The 24,549-nt window shown below is 40.7% G+C and overlaps 1 protein-coding gene across 1 annotated transcript; it reads right to left on the reverse strand.

Moving 5' to 3' along the window:
• Window positions 1–1,660: 1,660 nt before the first annotated feature.
• Window positions 1,661–23,431, reverse strand: mybbp1a (MYB binding protein (P160) 1a). The gene is made up of 27 exons (XM_040150957.1): window positions 23,176–23,431; window positions 21,790–21,885; window positions 20,404–20,487; window positions 20,239–20,313; window positions 19,278–19,385; window positions 18,890–19,080; window positions 18,571–18,738; window positions 18,077–18,194; window positions 16,967–17,256; window positions 16,722–16,832; window positions 16,438–16,563; window positions 15,550–15,756; window positions 15,082–15,190; window positions 14,759–14,852; window positions 13,424–13,584; window positions 11,856–11,984; window positions 11,453–11,647; window positions 10,965–11,138; window positions 10,659–10,816; window positions 9,788–9,922; window positions 9,422–9,512; window positions 8,095–8,226; window positions 7,912–7,980; window positions 6,810–6,923; window positions 4,806–4,907; window positions 4,582–4,706; window positions 1,661–3,425 (listed from the first exon to the last, which is right to left on the reverse strand). The coding sequence occupies exons 1-27, from the start codon at window positions 23,353–23,355 to the stop codon at window positions 3,065–3,067; spliced, it is 3,903 nt and encodes a 1,300-aa protein (XP_040006891.1). The 5' UTR covers window positions 23,356–23,431; the 3' UTR covers window positions 1,661–3,064.
• Between the last annotated feature and the right edge of the window lie 1,118 nt (window positions 23,432–24,549).

Genomic DNA, 24,549 nt, shown 5'->3' on the forward strand with positions numbered 1-24,549 from the left:
CGTTAGCATTCATTTGGAGTCGTTTTTCTGGAAACAGAATGAATGCAAGTCCAATATTCACTCCTTTTTAACTCTGTTTTTGCTCTCTACCACTCCTGAGGGAAATATCTGGCTGCTAAATGCACCACTATGTTCACCAGCTGGTCTCTTAACATTGTTTGTTTGCTGTTTGGTGCTGAGCAGGTAGTGTACAGTGGGTTTGTTAAAGCCTTTTCACTCAAAACAGCTGTTTTCTGCTGATGCAAATGAGGTTGAGGGGAGCAATGAATTTCAATCAGAACAGTAAGGTTGTGGGCCAAAAAAAAAAAAAAAAAAAAGAAAGAGCTGAAAGAAGCCAAAATTGCTTAATGTAGATGAGGGAAACTACAGAGTAAGGTGATATTTTTGTGGATTTGTCACTATAAGGGACCCCTTTAACATAGAAATATTGATTAGCGCGATTTTCAGATCCACATTTTTTTTATTTTAGCCAGGCATGCAGATTTAACCATAGACTGTACATAGATATACAGTATGTATATACTTATCGAGATATACATTTAGGTACAGAAGTATTTGGACAGTGACACAGTTTTCATGATTTTGCCTTTGGATTTGAAATGAAGCCATCAAGATGTGATTGGAGTTTAGACTTTAAGCTTTAATACAAGGGGCTTAACAAAATATTGCATTAACCGTTTTTGAAATTACAGCCATATCTATATATCTATATATATATATATATATATATATATCTATATATCTATATCTATATATATATATATATATATATAGACCTGCCATATACAAACTCATTGCACATCCTGGCTCCTCTGTACTCACAGTACAGCACTGTAGTACGTAGTTGTTTTCAGTCCAGGACCAAAAAACAATTATCATGTGGCAGGGATGTAAGGTGGCTCCTGTTGATACTGACCACTGAAGGTTCCTCCAGTGAAGAGGGGCTTCAAAATGAGATTACTGATGGATGGGTCTGCTGCCTGCCTGACACTCCTGTGGATTTATGGCTGCTTGGCTTCATGTCCTGTGTAGTACTCCATTTGTGTGAGACACTACATCATTTTTCTGACAGGTAAATTTGGGTTCTGTGTGATTGCTCACCTTAGTTTAAAGCAGAAAGGCTTGCAACATCAAATCCTGTGCAAAGGATTGTGACATTCTCCCTAATAACAATTTTATATAATGGGGTTGCATTTCTGTCAGTCTTTCACAGAAAGGTGAAATCTGACACAGTTTTGGTTCCCATGTCCAGCTGTAAAAATGAATATGCTTGGGAGACCTAGAAACCTGATTTTGGCCAGTGACAAAATTAAATTTTTGGTTTACCCCACCTACAGAAAAGGAGAAGTCTGAATATATTCTATAATTTTGTGATGATCCACAAATACCCTAAACCATACAAACAAGTGCTGTGTAGCAAATACCTGTTACACCTTATTCCTCTGTGCCATAGGGCTCCATTGTTGTGCAAAAACTATTAAAAACACATCAGTGAGCCACACAGTTGCACTGGCTGACAAGTTCCTTCATTACCAACGTGACCACTGTAGTCTGAGTCAACCTTACAGACACTGTCCTGCTGGCAAAAAAAAAAAAAAAAAAATACTCACAAGACCAAATGTCTATTAATCTGCAGTGGAAAACAGTCCCCAACAAATGCTTTATTTACTCCTGTTTGAGTTATGTTTGCTGGAAACTACATTGACCAGCTATTAAGGAAATTATTAAGCCTTTAAAAAACCAAAAAAAAAACAACAACAAACAAACTGTTGTTTTCAGTAGGAACCAGTAGGGCTGTGAGCCATAGAGTAGGGGTTAGTCAGAAAGGACAGAGTTGGAATAACACATGGAATTTGTGACATTAACAAAAAGATAGAATAATATAACAAGGTTTATCCTTTATGTAGATTGATATCTAGTGAAAGCAGCTACTGTATAAATAAAAAAAATAAAAATAAAAAACTGAACACTGAGGTCATGTCCTTGGTGTTTTTCCTGGGAATCGTGGGGGGTTTCGCATCCTGGGGGATGTTTACATTCTACCTCACATGGTGAATACTTTATAGACGTATTCTGGTCATTTTAGACATATTGTATAGGGCTGTGCCAAAGTTCTAGGTACTTTGGATGTGTAGGTTCTGATTGTTCCCAAAAGTCATTCTGCAGCGTGTCTGAGACTGAGTCTGAGATCGCATGACGAGACGGAAGATGCTGAGGCAGCCTGAATCAACAGGGGAGCTGTGGAAAGTTCTCCAGATGCTTGCTACCTGCCACGTACCTTGAAGAACTGCGTACCAAGGAGAACTGGTGCTTCTTTAAAGTCAAAGGGTGGACACAACAGATATTGATTTGATTTTGGCTTTTTCTGTTAACTGCACTTTATATTTATCAATTAATTCCACACAAGCATGCAATTCTTTTTGAAATGATCCTCTCTTTAGTTTTAGTGCCTTAAACTTTTGCACAGTGCTGTATATAAATTTTGATTTTCAACTCCAGGCCATGACAGGTATCAAGCTTAGGTTGTTATCAACCTAAAAAATGGAGACCCATCATTTTCACGGCAAAAATATCAAATGGTCTGAAGAAGTGAATATGAAAGGCAGAGCTGGATCCTTCTTGTCAAACACTTAGAGTTTTATATTCTGTCTGTTAGTTTGATAGTCCAATGGGAAACTTACTGTGAGATCTGACCAAGTAATGTAATGTTCATCTAGTTATTTTTTCTTGTTGATTCTGAATAACAAAGCTGATTGAACTATTATGAAATAGGAGCAGAGTTGCGATGGATTTCCAGAAAGAGAAATGAATTTATTGTTGTACACATTTTTTTTTTTTAATCAATAGTCTCACATTAGAAAAATAATGTTACTTAATGTACTTCGCACACATCTGAAGTTTTCAATATGGAACTATCATCCTGAAACATACCAACGTATTGCCGGAACTGAACTGGCAGCCGAGTAAACTGCAAGCACAGTAGGAAAATTAACAGACGAAAACACAGCCTCTTTAAAAGGAAATTAACAAAAACTTTGTGTCCATTCAAATGGCAGTGTCCACTTTACATTTGCCCCCCTCCCTCTTTCTTCTGTTTGGGTTTCTTCTTCTTCTTCTTCTTCGCTGCCATGCTCTCAGACTGTGTCTTGCTCTTCTTGGCTGGTTTGGGCTGAGAAGCCGTCACGCCGTCGGCCGGTCGTTTCTGCTTTTTTTTCTTGTCATGTTTCTTTTTGGCTTGTCCTTTGTCTGCTCCAGGTTTGTCTGTGGGGGTTGACTGGTCCGCTGCTGGCTTTGCTGCTGGCTCTAAAACAGGCTTTATGCGCTTTTTACGCTTTTTTGTTTCTGGTAAAAAGCCTTTCTTCTTCTTGGAAACTGGCTGTTGCTCGGCCTCCTTGTCAGACTTTGTCTTTTCAACTTTGGGTTTCCTGCAAATGTGAACATGAACACATTCAAGGTCAACATGACAACACAAATGCTCAAAAAAAAAAAACAAACAAAAAAGAAAACACCTTGTTTTACATGAGCCCTGAGGTAAAGAAAGCATTGATTCAACTTATCAATCAGGGGCATCAACATTACATTCTTGTGTTAGTCTCAAATTTAGTCTGGTTTCAGCAACAGTCAGTATAAAATGCTTTTAATCAAACTCATTTGTTTGAGCAGTCACTTAGGGACACATGTCATGTGCTAAAGCCATCACACCACTTCAACATTTTGTATAGAGTCATGTTTTTTTTATTGGTTATATTATTTTGTCCAACAGTTACTGAACTGAATGGTGATTTAAAAAATAGAAATGGACAAGGAAAGAAAAACGTTGCTTCTGAATTGAATCATTAAAAAATCATGAATCTAGCTGAATCTCTTAACTACCCCGAACTTCAGTCTGTGGTGTCAAAAAGAATATCATATCTTTCCAAGTGTCTTTCAGTCAGTGCTGGGGAGGGACTGCTTCTGGTGAGAAGTGTGCTACAGTCAAAATAGAAATAGTTATTCTCTTTGTCTGTGGGGTGTCAGATCTTTTGCAGTTCTCATCCTTAAGGTTTGAAATCTCTGAACAGCACAGCCACAGAATGGGGAAGCCCTTGCCGGCTGAGCCAGGTTCAGCTTTGTTGTCGGCTGACCCTGCAACACAACGGTCTGAATACACCAGTGTTCCTGGTTGAGTTTTATCATCAGCTGAAACACTGCGGTTCTTTACATGCTCTTAAATAACCAGTTTCCTGTCAGCTGTCCGCAGTAATCTGATTTCTTCAACGTCACGTCAATGGGAAACCTGGGGGTTCGAGAAACCTGGATTCCCCAGCTAGATTTCTCCTGGAGAATGTTGATTTCTTGGCCATATATACGTGTAGCGAGGTTTTTTTTAAATCAGCTTTTTACAAGCGAGTGTGTGCAGGACAAAAGATTGCAGGAAAAGCATCGCAGCAGCTGGATGAAAGAAAGATCAATGTGTGTAGTGATATTTTCTTGTATTCAAAATGTTTCCGAACACACAAACTCAGACAAAAAAAAAAAAAAAAGACAAAAAAGCAGTTTGTCTTATGTACTGTTTTGAAGTTCTGGCAGACAATAACTCACATGACTCCAAAGTGTTTCATCACAGCCCAGTAGGTGTCCTCCAGCTTGCCGGTCTTCTTGAAAGTGATGACGCTGGTCAGGGGCTGCAGGACCATCTGAAGGGGCTCCAGGTCCACAGACAGCTTCTAAACAGTGCGGGGAGCAGAGGCAGAGACTGAAAGTCTGGACTGAATTCACATCAACTGGTTTCCTCCTCATGATTTCACACTCACAGCCCGACCTACCTGCTGGTGAACGTGCTTGACCAGGAACTGACAGAGCTCCAGGTTTTTCACCACCTTCTCCTTCACCACCTTGCTCTCAGTTTGACCAACCTGCTGAAGACTCTGAGAGAAGACGACGACAGTGGGGTTAGATTGCTATCCTTGTTGGCCTTATCATCAGCTGACATAGCCATTGTGTTCCACCTCTGATTTGTTAGATATAATGCAGTACAGCTCACTATTATTATTATTGTAATTACTAGATTGCCAGTATGTAAAAAAAAATAGAGGGACGTTTGGTTTCTTTGGTGTATTGTTGGCCAATGCCATTGATCCTTGTGTATTTCAACTCTTTCCAGACTATTTTTAATGTGCTTTCATGAATTGTTGGTGTATTTTTGTTTTCAAATTTGTTTATGCTTCTGCTGTACTCCATTCATTTACTATGGTGAGATAACGGCAGACAAAACTACTGCTGGTACTAAAACATCACTTGCTATGTCTGCTTCTCAATAAATTGATTTTAAAGTATTTATTGGGCACTTTTTGCCTTTATTGCATAGAAAATAGCAGAAATTTGACAGGAGGTGAGGCTAGAAAGACAAAGAGGAGATGACATGCGACAAAAATCCCCAGCTGGACTCAGAGCAGGGATGTTGTGATAACATGGTCAGCACCTTAGGCCTCTGGGACCCCCACAATAAAAAAGCATTTTAATGTAAAGGCAGTGTTTGGCCTTTACTGTGAAACGTAACTGTTGTGACATTCCTAGTTAGCAAGGAATTACCACAAATGGACTTGATAAAGTCTTTCTAGCTAGACTTAGACATTTCTGCAGCTAGTAATGCTTTAAATCCTCCAAGACAATACAATGTTGTTATAAGGACATTTTTTGAGTTTATAATTGTACTGTATTTTTCATCAATTATAACTTCTCATATCAGGGCATATTTGATATTATTACAATTCTGTTTTACAATATTGTCATTCAGTATCTTTTTTATACACCACCTATGGGTGCCCACAGGAGGAGATATAGCAGCTGACAAATACATTAATAAACACCTAAATCTTATAAATTTTAAAAAGGGCAACTCAAGTAAAGTGCAGTTTTTTTTTGTCAAAGCCATTTTCAAAGACTGCATGGACGAAACTGTTTTTATTACATGTTTAACAAAGCTCTATAAGGAGAGCAGCTCAGAAACCAAACACTGAAATTACTCCTTATGATAACAAACATGTAGCAACTGGAAAAAAAAAAGCACTGCAGAGGAGTCCCGCTGTTAGGCAGGTCTGATTTTTGTCTAGGAGGGAAAAGATGGGGCCATACAGAAGTGAAGCGCTGTGGTGAAGAATTGCAGAAGCATCTAATTATGCCCGTCTTCACCCTCAGCTGTCCCAAAGACACACAGAGGACAGTGAGAGCAGTATTGGCTGTAATCATGGTTAATCGCTGCACGACGCAATCTCATAAACTTTGAGAACAATATAATTAAAATCTCCACAAGCCTAAAGGATGTTGGTGTATGAACGCCTCTAATTTTGGTGAGGAACTGATGTGTAGTTACAGCCTCATGCTATCTCATCCATAGAAATATGACTTTTAATCAGTTCCATGCAGATATTTACAGATATATTTTGGAAACAGAGAGCACTGGTCTCGGGTGCATCCACACCAACAATCATGAGTGTAATGTTCTGGTGTTCACACACAGGCACGCACACGCACGCACGCACACGCACGCACGCACCCACGCACGCACACACACGATTTCTTGTTAAATCTGAATTAAATGCCTTTTGACCACTTGGGGGCAGTGCAGCTATCTGTAAACAAAACAGGGACATATTTTGATCTTGTAAAGTTGATATGTGTGCTACAAGTTGTATACACATGCTGTTGAGTTGTTGTCCGAAATCACCTGAACAACTAATCATACTTCCAGACTTCCTGCATGCAGCTCATGCTCAGTGTTGACCCTGTGATGTATCCCAGGACTGTGATGTAGAGCTGTGTAGACTTACGGCTGTCAGCTGACCTGTGATCTTCACACAGAGCTCCGTCCACGGAGCACCGCTCAGCAGCTGCTGAACCTCCTTTTTCTGCATCGCCCGCAACACCAACACACATGCTTGGCCCTAAAAACACACACACACACACACACACAAAACAATTTCCATCAACAGGAAGTCTAACATATACGTGGACTTAACAGTGGAAGTAGCTGGTAATAAATGAATATCTAGCAGTGAGGATGGAGGGAGGAGGTCATGCTTCGTGTTTGTCAGGAGCTCTTTAAAAGATGACAAATACGCGGCTGATTCTGTATTTTGATCAAACGTCAGACAATTGGGTTTAAAGTGGAGCTGGATGTTGGTTGTAACTGCGGTAATTTTGCCACAGAGCCCTATTGTCCAAAAACTGTAAAAAACACACATCAATGAGCTACATGTTACACTGGGTCACACGCTCTTTCCCTCTTGACCGTGAACACACTGTAGTTTATTCTGAATCAATCACACGTACACCGTCCTGCTACTGTGAATATTAGAGAACCAAATCTGTATTAATCCACAGATGAAAACAGTCCCCAACAAACATACTTTTTCCTCCTCTTTACGCATCATTTGCTAAACACTACAGTGCCCAGCTGTTTTAGGACGTGACTGGGCCTTTTTTAAAAAATGTTATGATACATTTGTGACCTGTTTTTAAGGACTGGTCTCTTTAGAGACAGATTAAAACATTGTTGGTTTTAGTATTTTTATGTGATTTATTGACAATATGATAAATAATGAATCACCAGCGTTAACCTTTATTACTTGACTCATCCAAAGCATGAGGATGTTAGAAACATTCCCACACAGAATTCTAACAAATTAATAGTAGCTGTTCAACTTAAATCCAGCCATATGGTCCAGTGACTAAGGAGAAACAGGATCCAAACTTATGAATTAAATCAGAAACTGATCTTAAGTCTTTATTCCTGGTTGTGTTTCTGCCTAACCAGCCTGCATCATCACAGACCATCAATAACGTCAGCTTTTAGTTTCATTTCCTCCTTATTTTCCCGTTCTTGTTTGCCAGTCAGAAATCTAGCTACATAACTGCAGTAGAAACCTTTACCTGTTGGTGTTCTCTGACCCCAGATGTGATGTGCTGCACCGCTGTATCCAACAGATTCACACACAAAACCTGGAAAATAACACACAAGCTGCATTAGTTACTGCCAGCGGAGACGCGTCCTCTGTCTCCATGGTGTCCTGAACTAACTCCTCTTTTCTGAATGAGATGTGCCGCCGTACTCACGGGAAATCTGTTGAACAAGTCTGTGAACATCTGAGCGGTCAGAGGGCTCTTCCTCCTGCTCATGAAAGAGGTCAGAGCCTCTCTGAAGACGTTAGAGACCCGATCCACATCCACATTCCCCATGAACCTCAGCTGCAAACACAAACGCCATAAAAAGACACACACCATCAGGGATAAGACTGTCTGTTAATAGAGGCATGAATGTAAATGACTGGGGTTGTGAGCATGACGTCCTGAAAAAGAACAGAAGACATTTTGACATGTCACAGTGGGAAAAGCACAGGTGTAAATAATAAGATGAATGATGAGTGAATTCCGCTTGGACTTTAAGAAGTCAAAATACTGCAAATAAAATTTTACATATGACTGAGTTGGAGAAGTTGGTGCATTGACAAAAGCAAAATGCAACAAAGTACAACGGAATCAGACTCAACAAATTAATAATGACGTACATGAAGCTTGTGACTGACTTGTCATTAATCCAAGTCACTGTTGCTTTTCCTATGGTGACAAATAAAAATGTCTGCTGTGAAAAAGGCCTATTGCTTTCGGCGACACTTCCTTTGTTAAATAGTAAAAGGGCTGCAACTAACAATTATTTTCATTAACATTTAATCTCTTGATTATTTTCTCAAGTAAGAAAAATGTCTGTCTCAATTTCCCAGAGCCCAATGTGACGCCCTTGAATTCCCTGTTTTGTCTGACCAACAGTCCAAAACCTAAAGATATTCAGTTTACTATCACAGAGGATAAAGAAAACCAAAAAATATTCACATTTAAGGAGGCAAAATCACACATTTTTGATGATTTTAAAAAAAAATTACAATTATCAAAACACCTGCAGATTAATTTTCTGTTGATCAACTAATCTACTAATCAACTGATCATTTCAACTCCAATTGTTTAAGATAAAGAAAATCTGTGTGAAAAAGAAACTCCGGCTCAAGGGGGCCAAGTCATCCAGCACTGACCCACTTCCTTACCCAGGAAAGTACAGAAACAGACCGAAATTTAGTTGGTCCAAAGCTGGACATAATATGAGAGATGAAAATGCAACGGGAACAATTGCATACCATGTAAATATTTAATTACCATCTGTTTACTGAGGAACCTTGTGATCGAAAAGCAAAAGAAAAGCTTGACCTGGCCTTTGTGTGATTTGTTTTGGGTAAAGCTTAGATGTAGTTTCAACTACGTTGTGCCAGAAACGCCTCACACACTGTCGCATTAGGCTACTAACTGACTGATTTGCTGATCTTACTTTCTTCTAATTCTGAGGGCAGATGAAAACAAAGGTGTAACATGAATCAGTTTATGGTAAACATACGTCGTTTGATGCAGCTTTCTCGGCAGGCTGCTCCTCTTTTGTCTCAGCAGGAGGAGCTCCTCGGAGCACTTTCACCACATACAGAGCCGCACTGCAAGGACAGTTCAACATCAGCAAAATGTGGAACATCCGAGGCACAATTTTTGGACTGTTCACAACAGACTCAAATTATGCGCAGGGGCTGATATTTCATTCCTGACCTTGGAAACTGCTTATAAAGACTGTGTGATACAGTCAAAAGCTCAAAACGGGGGAGTAAGTGGTACTTGAGTTTTGTGTATATATATACATATATATATCACATGTGATGTGTCAGAGTTTAGCGTAACTTTCTTTCCAGCTCAGTAATTAAACAGTAAGTTGTACCTGAAGTAGTAGAGGCAGACTGAGGAGTCTGACATTTTCTGGGTTTTAGTCATCAGTTTGTCCAGCAGGTCATGGAGCTCCCCCTGTCTGTCACCAACAGTCCTGCAGTAAACCTTGGACCTACACAGCTGATTCCTGAAAAAAAAAAAAAAAAAAAAAAAAAAAAAAAAAAACAAGGCAACATATGCATTAACTAAAAATACGAATGAGTAAATGGCAACACGTTCCAACCCAAAGACCGAGAGTTTTGAAACCGTCACTGAGCCGGACAGCACCAGATCTCGTTGATTTTTTCCAGGTTCAGACCCTGCTTGTACAACATAGGCCTTTGGACACAGGATGGGTTCAGATATTAATTTTAGGCCAATGCAGAGCACTAAAACGACCTAAAACAACATTCCACCTATACCTTAGAAGGGTAACGGCTGGGTTATGCTCGAAAAGAATTAGTTCACATGACGTGCTGTGCACAGGTGCTGTCCCACCTCTGCACAGCTGGCGAGTCATAACATGAAATGGGTGTAAATGTCGGATCTTCACTTTAAGAAAGTTAGATTATATTTAGTGCTGGAGGCTTTGTTGCCATTTTGCCAGCGGTTTGCCGACAGTTCTATAGTTATTTTCATCAAGAGGGAGATATTGTTACAACTCGGAGGCTGAAGTGAACAGTTTTTTCAGTCTTGGTTTGTTGTAATTACTCTCGAAACAATATGGTGATTGAAGACCAGCTTGTAATTTGAAAATTTAAGATAGACAAAACACTCAAACCCAATTCATAATCATGCTTGACACCAATCACGTGAAGAAATAAACAATAAGACCAGGGATGGAGACCACAAACACTGAATCAGCGACAGACACAGCACGTTACCTGAAGATATCTGCAGCTCGGCGGAGGAAGTCCTGCTCTTGCTGGTTGCTGTCGGAGCTCATTCCTCTGTCGATGATGGTGAGCAGAGGCTCCACCAAACCCAACACGAGAGGACTGCCGGCCTGCCGGGCCACGAACACCTCAATGAGGTCCAACACCTACAACAGCCAAACAAAGGAGGGACAAGGCCTTTGGGTTGGTGGAAGGTGTATTTTTTCACTTTCGGCTATTATCTGACTCTGGTAAAGCATATTTTCCAAACTGTTTACAAGTCCCTTACAAGACCACAGACTGAAGATAAGGTACCTTGATCTTAAAGTCTCGGACCAGGGTCTTCTCTTTCTGTAGTTTTGTCTTCTCATCCTTCTTGGCCTGGGCCTTTTTCTTCTGCTCTGAGAACAGCGCTGACAGGCTCTTATCCAGCTCGATCATGGCTTCATCATCCAGATCTTCATCACTGCTGCCGTCCTCTTCTGTGGCCTGAACATACAGGCCAACAGAGGACATGTGGTTATAACCCAGAAGTCTTTAACACAACGTGACACTGCATTCCCCTATACAGTCGGTTGAGACCTGATCAGTGTTACCCTCATCTAAAACCTCTCTGCATAAGGAGCAAGGACATGACTAAATGGATCTAGGTGTGCTAAGATTTCTTTGAGCTTACAAATTGTTTTACTGCTCCCAAGTGGCCAAAACAAGTCAAATTAATGTAGGTTTAAACAATCATTACTTTAAAAACCAGTACACATGAACCATTGACACCAGGCCGTGCTGAAAGCCCGAACACTCACCAGAGCATTCTGCTGCTGCAACACCTTCATCAACTTCAAACGGAAATTTTGGTCCACCTCTTCTCCTTCCATCTCCTCTTCTTCTTCTTCCTCTTCTTCTTCTTCTTCCTCTTTCCCCTCTTCCATTGCTTCATCATCATCATCATCATCATCATCCTTGTCAGAGTCATCATCTTCTGCATCTGACGTGTCATCCTGGAGGAGCCATAAGCGCATCCAAAACAGTAACAGTAAAGACACATGCATTTATTTAGTGTAATAAGAATTATTATTAAATTATATATTAATATTTAGTGTAGTAAGAAAAATTATGGGGTTGTATGGGGACATAAAACGATAAAATTATGTTACTGATCAGATTACAAAAGAAGTTAAATTGTGACTAAGTAGGGGAAGAACCGACCTCCATTTCCTCATCATGTTCCTCATCATCCTCTTCCTTTGTTTTTTGATGCTGGGATTTGTTGGTGTTGTTGTCGTCCGTGACGACCACAGCCCTGCCCTCCTCATCATCCTTCTCTGGGTCCAAAACCTGCACGGAGCCCAAAAACACCATCATTACAGTCACTTACAAAGCTGCCAGTGCAACACACGTGACTCTGAATACCATTAGAGATCAGTTATTTACTAAAATTGACCGGGCATTATCTGGGCAGTTGGCAAACAAGACATTTTCTGATGCTGATCTAGTTAGTGTTGTTGTGGCGGCCGGATAACGGCCCGTTTTTACAGAGGACCTGTGTATGACACACACTACACTCTCTACATACATACAGCCATTGTTGAGACTGCCAGCGTTGCTCCACAAATCACACATCACCTAAAACAGGCACTAAATAAAGTCTGAATTTCTATTCTCTCTTGCTCCACCAATCTTTCTGTTTAGATGTCAACAGTAAAAAAAAAAAAAAAAATGGATCCACACTAAATGCCCAGATATAAACAATGTAAATTAGTGCCCTTATAGAATAAGACTGGCAATTTTCTATATTTATCTTATTGCCAACAAACCCTATATACAGACCAAAATAAAAAAAAAAAACAAAGTCTGATCCATCTTATTCCTCTGTGCCATAGAGGTCAATTGTTGTCCAAAAACTATTAAAAACACACCAGTGAATCACACTGAGTTATACATTCCTGTAGTTTATTTTGAGTCAGTCCCACACACACTGTTCTGCTGCTGTAAATACTCACTGGAACTGCTGAACATAGTCCACAATAAATGCACTGTTTACTCCTGTCTGAGTGCTATTTGCTAAACACTACAGTGACCAGCTGTTTCCAGAAGCTGATGAGCCTTTTTTCAAAATAAAAAAATATATATTTAGGAACCAATGGGCTTGGGGCTCAGTGCCATAGACAGGGTAGAGAAGTTGGAAATCATTGAGAGATGGATTTGTCTTGCCGCTGTCTGGAGTTGCTCACACTTGTTTCATGTACAACTTTGGCATTTTCCTCTGTATGATTCTTTTGTGAGGGTGTTATCATGTCTGTGGTGCTGAAACTTTAATCACTGATTCAACCTCTCCAAGCACTGCTATTGCACATTTTGCATTTTCCCATTTTTTGCTTTGACGGCACACAGCTGCTGTCAGTAACATGTTAAACTGGAGGTCACACTTATATTTGGGAGAAGTCCGTGTCAGATTGTACCTTATATTTTATCTGAAATCCAGTCTAGTGTTTTGGGATAGTTTATTGGGCCATTGCTCTGTGTCTAATCAGCACATCCCTACTAGTTCCAACATTACATTATTTCATAGCTGAAATCTCCGGAAAACTGAATTAATTGAACCTTGTGGCTGGACCAGTGTCTTATATCTTATTAAAATTATGTTTATTTAAAATAAAATCACTGGTCTATAGACCTAATTTCATTACGTCTACCTGTAAAAACATTTTCATATGTATACAGTTGTGACTTTGCTTGACCATTTGATGATGAATGACCTTGTATGTGTCACTTACATCTAAGATGGCGGTGAGGGCTCCTGCCGTAACATGGGGGCAGATGGAGGAGAAGACGGTTTTGCAGACCTGCCTGATATGTCGGCTCGGCTGGGACAGCAGGGACAACAAGATGTCCACCATTACCTCCACCCAATCGGGTTCCTCCTCCTGGTCTGTGGCTGGATCAGGGAAAATCCACACATCCATACACTTTAAAGCAGAAAAACTGATTTCTTTGACCCCTTGCATGCATAGGAACAAGCTTCGAGCACAACACACGTATTAACACCCTATCAGGTTGATATGGCAAAACGTGTTAGCAAACAATTTCTTCTTTACATATCCAGCAGACACAGGGGAACATTAGCTTTAATTTGCAGTCACATTTTTGGTAATTTGACAAATGTACATTGTATCTTCACTATACTTTTAGCTCTGCTTTTGTCTCCGTCAACTTCTGATTGAAAACTCTGGCTCTTCAGCTGCTAAATGTGGGCCATAAAACCAAAACAATGCGCTGAAAAATGCTAAAACGCTGAGGGAAACTGCAGCTGGGTGATTACTCTCTGTGCGTTTATCATTACAAGCAACTTACATACAACATGTTGTCATTTAACTAATTGTTTTTTTTAAAACATACTATCCAAATATGAGTAACTTAACAACTAAAACTGAAATTTTACAATGCAAGGTAACGCTCAACCCTAGGAAACAACTTATGCAACAAAATTATCAAAACTCAAGGTTCATTTAGTAGTTTATAACTGCATTTTATGGTCTTCATCAATGAATGGAATGGGCTCATTACTTTTATACAGATGTGATCAAGGGCTTTTACACCACCTAACAACTGCAAAATGTTAGAATGAAACTGCACAATAAATATACTATCTATACTGAAACATTTTTAAAGTGTCAACAAAAGACCAGAACGACACTGCTGATGTTGGGTTCTCTATTCTTTCTGGTCTTGTGCAGGTAATAACCTCTACGCAGCGACCACACTGACAGCTGAATTAAACCTGAAGAGAAAAACGTAGATATTCCACAGCTCAGTTTATTCCGAGACGCAGCAGATGTTTGTTTACGGATTAAACAAACCAGATGTGTCAGTTAGTGAGCTGGTAGGTGCTGGTAGCCACATTTTTTTTTTTTTCAAGATAAGCAAAAGCCCCTCCTGGCTCGGGCTACATACTTTTCACTCAGACACGAGAGCGGTATTAGATCGTCTCAAGTAATTCTTGGCAAAAAAGCAATAAAGTGTTATTTATCAGAATGCTGAACTATTTCTTTAATGTGTGACTTGAAATGATGGTGGAAATACCAATATGATCACTATGTATCAGGCCTCACCCTGTTTCTTTTTCTTCTTCTTCGATTTATTCTCCTGGGCTTTGTCCACACAGCTCCGCAGGTCTTTCATGATGTCCAGCAGCTCCTCAGGGGCCTTCAGAGGAAATATATTTATGAGAGTATTCAGAGTCGAGGGGATTATTTTACTCTTATTCCGCTAATTTCCACAGCAACATTTGGTTTTTGTGTCATCAGATTGAAAATTGACCTACAGTATTCTTTAAGAAAACAACAACAACATCAAGGCTGTGCCAATCTTAAAAAAACATAAACAAAAAAAAAAAACAATATGACTGTATCATGGTTCTGGTGGTATGTTGTACCTTAAAGAGGTGCATGGCGACCAACAGGAAGAGCTGCTGGAACGCGCTGCTCTCTTCTGTTTGGCCTTTCTTTGCTTTCTTCTTCAGGTTTGCCACCGACTCCATCATGCTGGAAAAAAGTGTAGAAAGTGAGATACCAAACAGGTCCCTTCCTAGTTTGGTATTATTCATTAAACAGTGTGGAAAAATGTGGTCATTAAAATCTCTTAAACTGTCTTACTAACACAATGTATCTTATTTGTTAAACCCCTAGGTGAACAGAAATGTAAAGATTACTTTGGCGAGTTCAGTAATGTAGAAATTATGGCAAAAACTACAGAAAACCTGTACAAGTACATTCATGCGAGTGGCTTTAACATTGTAACTCAATTAGAAGAAAAGGAAGAATTAAGCTGTATCATGTTATCTTGATCTTGTCCTGCTGTAGTGTCACAGAGATGGTACTTTGAGGAGATTTTCTGGTCCTACCTGTCCCAGGCCTGTCTCTGCTCAGGGCTGAAAGGCTGACTGCTCTGCACGTATTTAGGCTGGTTAAGCAGGACTTGGGCGTACTGGACCAGGTGGTAGATCCACATGGTGCCATCGGCCGTCACGCCCAGCGCCCGCTTTTGGTTGACAGCCGCGCCTTCGGCTGAGTCCTCAGAGAGGGGCAGGTGGTGCAGGGACAGGAGGAGTCTGGATGGTGGACGCACAGAAAACAGCGACGCACAGAGGTCACGAGACATCTGAACAGCCTTGTGGTCTTCGGACAAAACGGGGTTTGGCTCTGGTTGTGATGTAACATTTTTCTGACTATTCAGACTTTGGTGCGGTGCCTTTGTGGTTTGAAAGCAAACGGACCGACCACAGGATTTTTTGATAGTAGATTTGTTATTTTAGCCTGAATTCAAAAGCAAAACTACTATTAAATCCATCAGCTGACTGTGAACTGTTCAGGAAGTGATCTTATATTCGATCTGCATAAGCAATGTACATATTTTTCATTAGGCAACCACTGTAACATCATTGTAACAATCAGACAGTCAAAAGCAGTTAAAACTGTGATGTGTTCTGGGGAATCTCATTAAGTCCATTAAACAGTGTGTGACATAATGATTCCAAAGTAATTCCCCTCGTAATAAGGTTGTGCAAGACGCCTCTATGTCTGTCTATGTGATTTCATGTTAACACCTCTTGGTTTGTTTACAAACAGTCACTTTAAGAGGAACCGCACCCCCCCCCCCCCCCCCAGAATTGGAACCCATTGTGATTTCAATTACGTTAAAGCTGAGAGGAATAAACTACACTGGCTGTGATCAGTGGCAGATATTCAAGAGACCGCTGTCTAAGAACAGTAGAGAAGATTTTATGTCTCACCCAAAGAAAGAACTGACAAGCACTCCTCTGGTTTTATCATCCAGCGGGACGGAAAGCTTCCCCTTGGTCTCTGAGATGTCGGCTGAGGCCTTCTTGGCACTGAAGAAAGCGTGGAAAAAGACAAACCTGGAAAAGAAACAACACGACGCCAAATGATGGCCTTGTATTCATCACAGACACACACACACACACACACACACACACACACACACACACACACACACAGACACACACACACACACACACACAGACCTTCCCATTGCTCAACTAGAATCAAGTCTCACCTGGCCACATCCATGATGAGATCCTCCTGCTTCTTCACCTGGTGGTTGTCAATGATTGAGGTGAGCCGAGCAACGATCCACTTCCGCAGGTGGAATATATAGTTCTCCCTCCTGAGGAGGGAAAAATTAACAGTTACATCCCGTTTTTTTACCTGCATCTTCCTGTCCAGGGTCACCAGACCAGACAGGTACGGAGCTGGGATTCTCAGACAGATTAACATTTTACAGCAGACATGGACACTCACTGTTCCCGTCTTTCCTGATTGTCTTTCTGCTTGCGAGTGCTGAAGTCCAGCAGCTTGTCCAGCTGAGGTTGCACGAACATGTTCTTCAGCCACGCCACGTAGTTCTGCAGAGCTGCAGGCTGCAGGTGCTGCACCACCCTCCACACCGACGGCACCACAGGGTAACCCCGGTTGGTCAACGAGGAGAAGCCCACCATCACTGCCAGCTGTTTGTCTGAGTCCTGACAGCCCTGCAAGAAGTCCGACACGTAGGCGTCCATCTCTGGAGCCAGCTTGAAGCGGTTGGGTCTCTGAGAGAGGAAAATGATGGATGAGAATCATATTAGTCAGCTGTTAATGTGCATCACCACCAGTTTAAGCAGGTACACAGTCACCTCTCCTTACCTATTTGCTCCTTACCTATTTTGAGTGGAGATGTGGGAGAAACAGTGACCGATCAGGGATGGGACAATAACTAACATAACTGTACCCACAGCAACCCTTTATGAATAAGGGTTAACAATAATGACAATTTCCAAACCTAACCGAGATATTTGATTTGCCTCGTTAGCCCTTTAATTCATCAGGACATCAAGAAATCTGATCACCTGGAAAACAGCTGCAGAGCATCTGGACCAAAATTAGTCTTTTCAACAACTTCCTGGCATTAAAAATCAAAGATGCAACGGATTGTTGAAAGAACCAGCCAAAGATACTTTTCACAACATGGCTAAACTAAAAAGTTGTTAATAATTAATAATCAGTAAATTATCTATTAAAATTAATAAAGAAATTAGTTACAAGGGTGACTTATCAGACGGTGATATTGACCTTTCTTGAAGAGCTTGTTGTTTCTCTACTTAATGTTTCAATTTGGGGAAAAAATTACAAATTACAAATTTTTTTTTTTCCCCATGTACCTCTAGTGTTACCTAGCCTCACCACTAGAGGTACGAGTGTATATAACACAAAAAGACATTTTGTAAAATAAATTATAAATAAAATAATTGACACCCGAAAATTATTATTATTTAAATTATAAATTGGTTATTATAGTAAGTATATGCTAAAACTGTGTTAAGTTTTGAAGAGTGTTAACTACTATACAGTCAACTAGAGAGGGCCACTGACCTGAGCAGACACCACATGCTCCCCGTAGTGCATCATCACCTCTCCAGACAACACTTCCTGCAGCTGGGCTACAGACAGAAGAGGCAGGGCACTGCCCAGCAGCCGGAAGCTCAGGTAACTGGACACAAACGGGACGACACCAGCGGAACACGTTAGCAGAAGGTTGTTGCCTGGAACTAGGACTGGACAATATCGTCAGTGACAAATTAAAGGAAACAGATAATTAAATTTGTGGAACCAATGCGGATGTTTCAATGAAAGTCAGTCGAGCTCATGTGGGGGGATTATGAGGTGATGTGTCGGACGGTGTTCTTCATCGCCATCATCATCATCATCATCAAGCTAATTTCAGTGCTTTTTAGGAATTAGTAAGACCTGCTGATTCCATGTTGAACCTGCATTACTAGATTTTTTTTTTGCTGACAGAAAATCAGTTCTGAATGACATTTCTTAGCCATTTGTTGCTTTCCCTCTTTCTGTCTCTGAGGACTCACTGAGTTGGCCCCGGCTGCTCCTTCAACATGCCGTCGATGATGGCTTTATTCCAGAAGAGCTGGAAGCTGTCTTCTTTCAGTGAGAGCTTCAGGAGGTCCAGGACCACTGCTGGGAGGACGCACTCCTTCTTCGCCGAGCGGGCTGCCATCTTTAACACCTCTGCCAACCTTCCAGAGAAAACGATTAAGTGAATGAAAGCGCGAGAGGGAAAGAAAGACAGTCGTAGAAAGCCAACATGTGTATGGATATGTGTGCGATAGCGGGAGGGGGAACATGAAACCTACAAAAACCGAAGCGAGTCAGTGACAGTGTTCTTACTTTGGGATGTTGTCAGAGTTGATGATGGTCGAGGAGCCCAGCAACTTCTTGAGTTTCTTGGGCTTCAGGGTTTGTGGGAAGTGCTGCAGTGCCACCAACAGCAGCTGCAGCTGCTCTGGGGTGCTGAAGGCTGATGCCAGGTCAGTTTGCAAAGCGCCCAGCAGGACCTCCTCAAACACCACCTCTGGGATCTGACAGATACAAGTTAGTTTTAGAAAAAAAATGGATGGTGTAGATATATAAAAGAATCTATCAAACTAGTACAAGTGAAATTCAGGATTTAAGTAGAAAATGGAATTAAAAACGTCCTTGTGCATTATGCACGTGTATGTCTTATGGTTATAGCAATATGGCCACTGTGTGTTTAAGAGTGTGTCTGAGCAGACACCTCAGTGAGGATGTCCATCATGGCCTTTTGTGGCAGGTCCTTCAGGTGTTGTCTGTGCTCGCTGAGGCTTTGGAGGACCTGCACACATCCCAACACCACCTGCGGCTCCTGCAGAGACACAAGACAGAGCTCAGAGACCAGAACACTGTGTTACACTGCAGCTCACACAACAGCAACCTTTACACGCAGAGTCGGCAGCTATAGTCTATACAGATCGCTGTTTAACCAAACTATGATTCCAGACCAGAGCTGTATTAACGTGCTGGGGGCAAGTTATCTTACCTAGTGTAATCTTTACAGGAAGCCATTCAGATCACACAAATCTCCACTTTCTATATGTTGTGAACTTATTCACAGTATTTATATCATGGATCGAGGCCTCAGTTTAGCTGTACAGTGAGCTTTCCGGTTACACTATCAGCATATTTAAAATCAATGAATCCATAAATAAAAACAATAGTGTTTTACTCCTGTATATCCCTCATGTAGCTGACTTTAAGACTTTTTTCTTCCCTTAAATGTCCTGGAGAAGACAGGACCGTTGCCTCTGAGGAGAGGGATGAACCAACGGAGGCTTCGAGTCGGTGTGAACGGATGGGTCCTTTTTTTTTTTATTCCACGGATTCTTCCTTCTTTTCCAAACCTGGTGCCTACATTACCCACAATGCAACTCACCTTGGCCATCATTATTTCACTATTTACACATGACTCTTTTTCGACTGTGACACGTAACAAGGTTCTCTGTGAAAAAGACCTATTTACCAAGCGTAACCTCATCATCGGAAATTCAAGTTGCGACACAGGGTCTCCCATTACAACATACAATCTGACTGCATGTTCACAGGCCTGTTCACAAATCATGGATGTTTTGGCTCAAGCTCCATCTCCCTCTGTTTATCCAGCAAACACACAAATCTGGACCTTTCCTTTAAAAATTATGAATGGTGGTGAGACTACTTACTTTAGAGAGGCGGCTGGACTGATGAAGGGCGAGGACGCCAAACAAGTTTCCAAACATAGCATTCCTGACGAGTTTCTGAAAAACACAAGAAGACCTTGACAGGCACGGATCTCATTCACAAAAGCTGTTGGAGCCGACAGAGAAAGACAAAAACCAGACCCTCACCTTTTTCACTGTCTGCAAATTGTGCTTTTCTTTGATTCTGTCGAGTATACTCTGCAGAGAGATGTCTTCAAAGGCGCTCAACACCTGAAAAACAAATACTTATGTCATACTAAAGCCAACACATGTTGATTGTTTCCTTCTTGGCTCAGTTTTCACAGAGCAGTCGCTGCCTAAATTGATCACTTGTGGTTTGCAGCTCAGCCTCCACTGCAAAGCCTTGCATCCGAATCAAGTCATGAGCAACACACCTGTCTGCTCAGAATTCAAAACTCATCTAAACATTTTCGGCTATTAAAACTAAATTACAGAAGTGTCAATCACCAATCAGTGTGTGTGATAACTCAAATGACAATATCTGTGAAATATCTTACAAGGATTGTTGAGGTGACTGTTCGTACTAGTCAGAAAGACCAATACTGGATTATCGAGGCAGTTAAAAGAAATCTGATAATAAATTATCAGGCGATTAGGGTTCAGGGCATACAGTATACTTAAGTAATGTACCCCCAGTAACATTTAGATGTTTGCAACGGATGACCACTATGATTTAAAAAAAACAAAAAAAACAAAACTTCGTATTTCAGGTAACTAGATTCCAGCTAATTTGGTGGCATATCAATTAATGTATAAAGTAACTGTTAGTTAACATCCATTAACTGATGATCTATTAAGTGTTAACGAAGCACACAAAGTCATAGTGACTTGATCATTCATTAATGGTGAGCAACAGGAATTCTTGAGACATTTGACACATTTATTAAAAAGTGGGAGTATTTGACATCTTGGGAAATACGCTTATTCGTTTTCTTGCCAAGGGTTTGGTGAGAAAACCCAATACCACTCCCGTGTCTGTACGGTAAATACGAAGCTAAGCCGACTGAACTGAATTTTCATTCTCACAGTTAACACTGCCTTGTATTTGTATATAAAGAAAGGTGACAAATTAAAGGAAAAACCAACATAAACTGTCTGAGGTGTTGGGCCACCACAAGCCCCCCCAGCTTCAATACGCCTTGGCTTTGATTCTACAAGTATCTGGAATCTTACGGGAAATTCAACTCGGTTCAGATAAAATAAACCCGATTAAAGGTCCACTTACTATCTTATTTCAGGGCTTTCGGCCGAATGGAACTTGGTCAGGTGTTGACACATGACCAACCTTCCACACTTAGGTCACCTGAGCCCACTGTAGCTGACAGTCTGCACACAGAACTCTGCTAGCTCTATTTACTGGCAATGAGTTGTATTTGAAAGCTCTTAAAAAGATAGTAAACGGACCTTGGGATTATACTGTCTCATATACATTTCTGATATCTCCAAATCCAAGTCAACCAGGATTGTAATTATGGAGAGACAGGTTAATCGGGTTTGGTCGTCTCCACTCACCTGCCCCAGAGCCAGGCTGAATCCAGGTCTCGCAGTCTCTCGTGTGTGCGCCAGTCCATCCACCAGCCTCTTAAAGGTGTATTCCAACTCATCGGCCTGTAGTACACAGAGAGCACCAGGCCATGATACACAGCTGCTGCGTACAGTGAAGCCTCTTTTCTTTTGGTCACACTTATTATACACTTACATACTGCGTATTTTCTGTAACATAGAATTTTCTATAGGGCCCCAAAAGCCCCAGGTTTACTCTGCTCTATTTCAGTCTAGGTAGTTTAAATCATTGCAAATTTGTTACAAATTTGCACCACTGAAGTAGAGGGTCCTCCATCCTCCATCTTGTGGCCCTGGTCTTGAAGAGGGACGCTGTGTATCATATGTCAACATAAAGGGACCCCATTGAGCTCATTTGTTGTAAAGTTGTGTTACGTGAGATTGTTTACGCAGTTACTTGCTCAGTAATTAATACACAGAAAACCTTATATTATTCCATCATAGGAGAACTCTGAGGCTTATTAATATGTCTGGCAATTATTTTCTTTAATAATTGATTGATTGTCCAGTTTATAAAATAGTGAAAAATGCCAATCACTATTCCCTTAAGCCCCACATCTTCATCCATATTATCCCACCAACAGTTGTAGAAAACTGGGAAAATAGCAAATATTCACATTTGACAAGCTGGAACCAGTGAATGTTTGGCATTTTTGCTTAATAAATGACTTAAACCATTAATCAGTTACCCAAATTGTTGCCATTAAATTTCTGTCAATCAACAAATCATTTCAGTTTTAGAGTCCTGTTTGGTTTCTGGGTGCCTGAGGAAACAATCAAACTGCCACTAACAGTGGGGGTCAACATGGGCCCTGGTGGAGGTTAATGTCAGAGAGAAACAATGTCCTTTATATTCCACTACATCTATTTCACAGCTGTAGTTACTAGTTACTTCGTATAAATCATTTTACATAGAAACCTTATGGTGGGCTTGTAAAATATGACACGTGTTATAGATGAAAGAAGCCAAAAGAACATGAAGCGGTAGGAAATGAGCTCCATCTCAACCAGGCACGACATTAAAGTTCTGTTTACGTGTTTATACACTAATAATAATGGTTCAATAATATAACAATATAACACTCACAGGGCCCATTGTACATAATATTAATAGAATACTAATAGAGTACTTTTACTTCTAATGGACTGTTACTCAAGTAAAAATTTGAACTAGGACAAGTTTTTTTTTTGTGTAGTACTGTTATTTTCACATAATAATTTGTATACTTCTCCCACCATTGCTGACACTACTACTACTAGTAGTAATAACACTACTGCCCCAGCCTCTGTCCAGCAGAACCATGCTGGTTTTACAGTGACAGTGGTCTGCCTCACCTTGTTGTTGGCTTTCAGGTACTGGATGAGGTTTTCCACCGCCTTCAGCCTGACCTCCTGGTCCGGTTTGGCCAGGTCCCAGAAGAAGTCGAGGAAGACGCGGTTCTGCTGCAGGATCCCGGCAGCCGGCCGGACCGGCTCCGAGGCTTTTACTGAGAGCTCCACCATCTCTACGGACATCTCCCGACACAGCCACAACTAGATGCCCATGCTGCCGCCGCAGGAGGAAAACGTGCCGCACTGCACAGACACTGCTTCCGGGTCAACGGGGTTTTTTTTTTTTTTTAACAACCACCAGAAACTTTATTGAACATCCCAAAACAGGAGGATATCAGCAGACAGCTCTAGTCTTTTAACAGGAAGCTCAGGCAATATAATAATCCAATGAATAATTTATTTTATCAGTTCTTTATAATCTTCCAGTAGAAAGACAGCTTTTTGTTTGTTTTTCTGTTACTGTGGTTGTTAAAGGATGCATGCAGATGTTTTACACCAACTGAACAAAGTCACCGGGTGAAGTTGTAGTTTTCCCATTCATGAATGTTATTTCCCACAGAAGCATCTGTTGCTGCTAAAAACCTAAAACCAGCACTATGCATTCAGAGATTTCTTTTTTACTGAACTAGCTAATAAAGTTAATAAAGAAATGTTAACAAAGAGGATTTTTGTGTACCTTTAGCTTTCCCTTAGCACCACCTCCATTTTCACATTTAAACGAAATATTAAAGCTTTAAAAGAGATGATTCCCATAAAATTTACTTGGCAAATTCATGCTGCGACAGCGAGATGAGTAATTTTGACTGTAATGGCCACATGTCCTCTTTTGGTAGTGCCACCCTCAGGGTAAACGTCATCCTTTTAACCCCCCTACAGGTAACAATAGGTCTGAGAATAGCAAAGTAGTCACACGGTTGTCCATTCCATCCAGTAATCATCCTGCAAAAATTATATATCATGAAAAATTCATCCGTGCATGTTAAGTAACGCACACTGGATATTTTAACTTTCATGTTTTAAGCTACCTGAGAAAAACTTAACTGAATTTGGAATATTTAAGACACACACAAGAAAAAAAACAACTCTTAAATAACAATTTGCATCTTATATGGTCTTTCCACATAAAAAAAAGTTTAATTATCTCATTAAACATTTTTTTTAAATTACATTTAATCCTATTCTCTTATTATAAAACCCCAGAATCTAGGAATATGCAGATTTGTTTTGTTTCAAAAGTTTAACTGCCGGACACAAGATGTCTAGTCCATTCTCAGTTTGTGCACTGGAGGCTTCAAGTTTCCACGGCACGCTTCTATAATAAGGTGCATACTGGACCACGGCTGGCTGTCAAACTAAATGTAATGTCGCAAAATCATC

The sequence above is a fragment of the Xiphias gladius genome, chromosome 17 (assembly GCF_016859285.1).
Source record: "Xiphias gladius isolate SHS-SW01 ecotype Sanya breed wild chromosome 17, ASM1685928v1, whole genome shotgun sequence".
Classification (NCBI taxonomy): domain Eukaryota; kingdom Metazoa; phylum Chordata; class Actinopteri; order Istiophoriformes; family Xiphiidae; genus Xiphias; species Xiphias gladius.

Bases quoted from the DNA above. Each gene is read 5' to 3' on its own strand.
- mybbp1a (XM_040150957.1), bottom strand. From the start codon at position 23,355: ATGTCCGTAGAGATGGTGGAGCTCTCAGTAAAAGCCTCGGAGCCGGTC. The intron at 16,833-16,966 runs GTGAGTGTCCAT...TTCCCTCCTCAG, and splicing joins AATCAGGAAAGACGGGAACA to GAGGGAGAACTATATATTCC. The intron at 16,564-16,721 runs GTGAGACTTGAT...TTTCTTTTCCAG, and splicing joins CTCATCATGGATGTGGCCAG to GTTTGTCTTTTTCCACGCTT.